The sequence below is a fragment of the Dendrobium catenatum genome, unplaced genomic scaffold, assembly GCF_001605985.2.
Source record: "Dendrobium catenatum unplaced genomic scaffold, ASM160598v2 fragScaff_scaffold_53, whole genome shotgun sequence".
NCBI classification, from domain to species: domain Eukaryota; kingdom Viridiplantae; phylum Streptophyta; class Magnoliopsida; order Asparagales; family Orchidaceae; genus Dendrobium; species Dendrobium catenatum.
Genome location: NW_021318515.1, coordinates 908,225 through 912,720, shown reverse-complemented (window position 1 = coordinate 912,720; position 4,496 = coordinate 908,225). Strand labels below are relative to the sequence as shown.

The following is a 4,496-nucleotide window of genomic DNA, read 5'->3' as shown; positions in this document are numbered from 1 at the left end:
GATGGGAGGAGGATGAAGAGGAAATGCACCGCCACAACACTGGAAGGGTTGGGCGGCGCGGCCTCTTGAAGAGGCGGGGCATCAGGCAACGAGTTTCAGTTTCCCCCTCTTTTATTACTTTTTCTTCGTGTTCTTCCTCTAAAAAGCCGACCCGTAATGGGATTAAGCTCGTTGTTGTTTTTCTTCTTCCCTCCTGTTCTAACTTCTGCTTGCGCTTTCGATCTTCTTCGAGATTGTTCGCACTTCGCAGGATGACCAAGCTAATGTAAACTAGGTGCAACGATGTGTCGATGTTGATGGAGGTGCTAGGATGTCAAGAGCAATTCCCAGACATCGTCGTTCGTTGGGTTGGCTTGTGATCTGGCTTCCTAGGTTGGTTGAGGTTGATGGCGGTAATTTATCGTTTTTAAGGCCATCTCCAATCCAAAAACTATAATTTATCGTTTTAAGGGCCATCTCCAATCCAAAAACTAATTTTACATTCCAAAATACATAATACTTTAAAATACAGTAATTTCTCTCCAATTGAGCTTTATTTTTTAACACCAAAAAATAATATCATATATATATATATATATAATCTCAATTTTTATATCAATTTTTAATCGTATTTTTATATTAAAAAAAAAAAACTAATGTGACGCTGAACATGAAGTGGCAATGTTACTTAGTGATATTTAGCGTGAGATTTGACATTCGATTGGAGGAGCGGGCTATTGCATATGAGCGTCTGCCGCTCGGTTAAAGATTTTCTAAAGAACATGGTATTGGAATAATTCCTTACAGGAGTTTGTCGGATTACGTGGTTACTCATATAGAGCATTCTGTTTTGATCGGCTTGTGTTTCACGTGTGGGTTTTTTTTATTTTTGACCCACTTTTGAGAGACTGATGTGATTATTTGTAATAGTATTAGTATAATTATTGTGAATAATAATAATTTTAAAAAAATATTATGAATATTATAATTTTTTTAGATTATGTAATAATTTTCATATAACTATCATACAATAATAAGTTTGATTATAAATTTTTTTTTTTCACTGTAAATATTTTTAAAATCAACTAAAAAGTCATTTAAACAAAAGGAAGATTTATATGCACAGCATTCAAAATTTGTCTATTTACATATCTAACACATAAAACTTTTAAAATACACTTATAGCACGTACTTCTTCTCTATCAAATCATTTCTACCACTATATTTCATCTCCCTAAGGCGCATGTGAGAACTCCTACCCTAGTCACGTCTAATATATGATCTTCTCCATCATCATGAGGGCAAATTATTATGTCCGGTGTCCGGATTTGTCCGGACACCAATCCGGTGTCGCCACGTCACCGAAATAATACACAAGGCCCCAGTGTATTTCGGTGACGTGGCGACACCGGATTGGATGTCCAGACATCCGATGACCGGATGTAATAATTTACCCATCATGAGACCGACGATCACTCCTGTCCTATTCATGAACTTCACCACACCATATTATGGTGAGAACTACTCTTGCACTAAATCTTTCTCTGTTATTTGTTACGTGGGGAGAACTCTTGCCCTAGTAATGTTCTCCACTGTGGTCTTCATCGTTTGGATAACTCCTACTCCGGTGAGAACTCCTGCTCTATTCACGAACTTCATTGTCATAGTCCTGTGAGAAGTCCTCATGCCCTAAATATTTTTTCGCTATTTCTTACATAGGGACTATGTCTATTTCAATCTTATGTCAAGAGTAAACAATCTAAGCTTTTTCTTTTGTGTTCTTGACCTAATCGATCAAGCTGAAATAAGTTTTTTCTTTAAAAAAAGTTCTGTTTGAAATTCAAAAGTTATTGCGTTTAGAGAATATCGCTAGAGAGAGAAGCTCCCGATTTTTCTAGAGAGAGAAAGTCTTATTTTTTTCAATTTTCTTGTTCGCGGGAAGAAGATAGCTGTTGATCGGTGTTCTGACATTATTCATGAAGTTGGAGGTGTAGGGATTTTTGTTGATCAGATCCCTGATGCGCCTGTTTCTTCTGGTGCGATTTTGAAGGTTAACAAGTTTGTTGTTAATCATGAAGAAATTATGGGATAATCGTTGGCATCTGATATTGATAATGTTGATAAGGAGATGAATGATGAAATTCCTATGAAGAGCCCTGATGTGGATAGAAATCAGGAGCCTGCTGCTTTGTTAACCTCAGATTTGGCCAGTTCGAAGAATAATAATTTTCAGGATGCCTGGCAGAAAACGAAACATACTAAGATCACTGCTGATAAGTTGATCACGGAATTGTCGAAGGATGGGATAGCGGTTAAGCTTAATGCTGAGAAAGAAGTGTTGAACTCGGAAATTTTGAGGCACTCGCTGGTGGTAATTAGGTGTTGGGAGACAGAGTATCATTTCCGCTGTGTAGCCAGGAATTGAGGAAGCAGTGGAACAAGTTTGGAAACTTTCATATGACGTCGATTGGTCTTAATTGGATTCTTTGCTCCTTCAAATCTTTGGAAGCAATGGAGGAAGTCCTTAGCGGTGGCCCCTGGTTCGTTGGTGGCTACATTGTGGGAATGGATAAGTGGTCTCCTTACTTCAATCCCAAATCTTTTAAAGGAATTTCGGCTCCAGTCTGGATTCGTTTGCCCTGCTTTCCACTGTATTGCTGGGATGAGGAGAACATTATTCATTTTGCTTCGAGAATTGGCGCCCCTATGCTGCTGGATGGCAATTCCTTTAAATGGGGGAAACGTGAATTTGCCTGGGTATGTGTCCGTTTGAATTTGGAGAATAGTTTACCTTATGGAATCTGGGTGGATGGAATAGCTGGACGGTTTTTTCAATAGATAGAATATGAGAAAATTGATTTAATCTACTATCAGTGTGGGAAGGTTGGGCATGATAGTAAAGTTTGTCCTGATATTGTGAGAAAGAAGGCTGTTGAACAGGGTGGAAACATGGCAGAGGTTGTAAAAAATGGGGAAGATGTGATGGAAATGCAAGGTGAAGATGGAGATTATGGGCCCTGGATTCACGTGAAGTTTAAAAACAAAAGAATAAGGAATGATAATATGACCATGGCTGGAAGGAATGGTAAAAATAATGCGGTATCAAAGTTACAGCCTGAAACAAGACATCTTTAATAAGGAAAAATCTTCAAAACTGCAGTTTGATCAGGTGAAGAAAAATGTTGCAAAAGATGTTAGTATTGAAGAAAGTGGCAAGGAAAATGCTGCAGAATGTGAATTGGGGATTTCGACTGCTAACAAATTTGATGCTCTACTAGAAGATGTTGAAGAGGGGGAGGTAAGAGAACTTCCTTGTGTAGAGCAACAACAGGAGTCTGGTGCTGTTGATCTGCCTGAGAAAATTGATGTAGTTGCTTCTCAGGGTAATAGCTTGGTGAAGACGAAGTTGGTTAAGGAATTGAAGTCATTGGGTCCATTAGAACCGGAACACAGGAAGAAGAGGAAAGAGGTTAAAGGAAATCTGCCTAGTGGGGGTGGCTCCCCATTGATTATTTAATGAACTATTTGGTTTTTTGGAATTGCAGGGGGGCCAGGAAAAAAGAGGCTTCCTTGTATCTCAAGGAAATTATTAGAGATCATGATGTTTGTTTTGTTGGTTTAATGGAGACCAAATTGTCTAGCTTTAGTAGAAGTGATGCATATTTCTTTATTGGGAAGGATTGGGACTTCTTCCACTTTCCAGCTGTTGGCATGGCTGGGGGTATTATGGTTTTGTGGAACAGGAAAATTGTGTCCTTTGTAGTTGAGAAGAGTTCTTCTCAGGTGGTGGTAGGTTCTCTATCCACACCTACTCTGGGAATTTGGAAGGTGGGTACGGTTTATGGTAGCAGGAGTCATAATGAAAGAAGTAGCTTATGGAACCTTTTGGAATCGTGCTTGGTAGATTCGGGTCCTGCCATTGTGGGGGGGGGGGGGCCTTTAATTGATTTCAATTGCATTTTGAACAAGGAAGAGAAGAAGGGGGGCAAGCGATTCTTATTCTCTAAAGGACCAAGGGAGATGAGGGATTTTTTGACTAATGTTGATTTTCATGTTGTAGGTTTTGTTGGGCCAAGTTTTACTTGGTGCAACAATAAGATGGGCTCTTCCAGAATTTGGGAGAGGCTTGATCGATGTCTACTTAACTCTGCTGCTTTACATTTGGTTCCATTTGTGAAAGTGCAGCATCTTGCACGGGTGGCTTCAGACCACTGTCCAATTTTTTTTAATCTGGATGGGAAGAAGACTTTTAGGAGTAAGGCTATTAGATTTGAAGACAGTTGGAGATCCTATTCGGCGGCTTGGAGTATTGTCAAGATTTCATGGCAGAAGACTGACTTTGGTGAGGTGGAAGAAGTGCTTAATAGGAAGCTTAAGAGGACTTTGAGAGCCCTTTTTTTCTAGAACATAAGTAAATGCAGAGACTTGGAAAAGCTGAAAGAACAGTTAAAGAAAGAGATATTGAAATTACAAGCTAGGGAGGCTTCGGGTGTTGATTTTTCATGCAATGATCTATT

At 39.1% G+C, this 4,496-nt stretch overlaps 1 protein-coding gene across 1 annotated transcript; it reads left to right on the top strand.

The window, feature by feature from the left end:
* The first annotated feature begins 2,107 nt into the window (after window positions 1-2,107).
* Window positions 2,108-3,572, top strand: LOC110093001. Its single transcript, XM_028694361.1, has 5 exons — window positions 2,108-2,350; window positions 2,398-2,736; window positions 2,854-3,078; window positions 3,140-3,448; window positions 3,525-3,572. The coding sequence occupies exons 1-5, from the start codon at window positions 2,108-2,110 to the stop codon at window positions 3,570-3,572; spliced, it is 1,164 nt and encodes a 387-aa protein (XP_028550194.1).
* Window positions 3,573-4,496: the final 924 nt, after the last annotated feature.

Bases quoted from the DNA above. Each gene is read 5' to 3' on its own strand.
- LOC110093001 (XM_028694361.1), top strand. From the start codon at position 2,108: ATGAATGATGAAATTCCTATGAAGAGCCCTGATGTGGATAGAAATCAG. The intron at 3,079-3,139 runs GTATCAAAGTTA...TCAAAACTGCAG, and splicing joins GGAATGGTAAAAATAATGCG to TTTGATCAGGTGAAGAAAAA. The intron at 3,449-3,524 runs GTTAAAGGAAAT...TTGGAATTGCAG, and splicing joins ACAGGAAGAAGAGGAAAGAG to GGGGGCCAGGAAAAAAGAGG.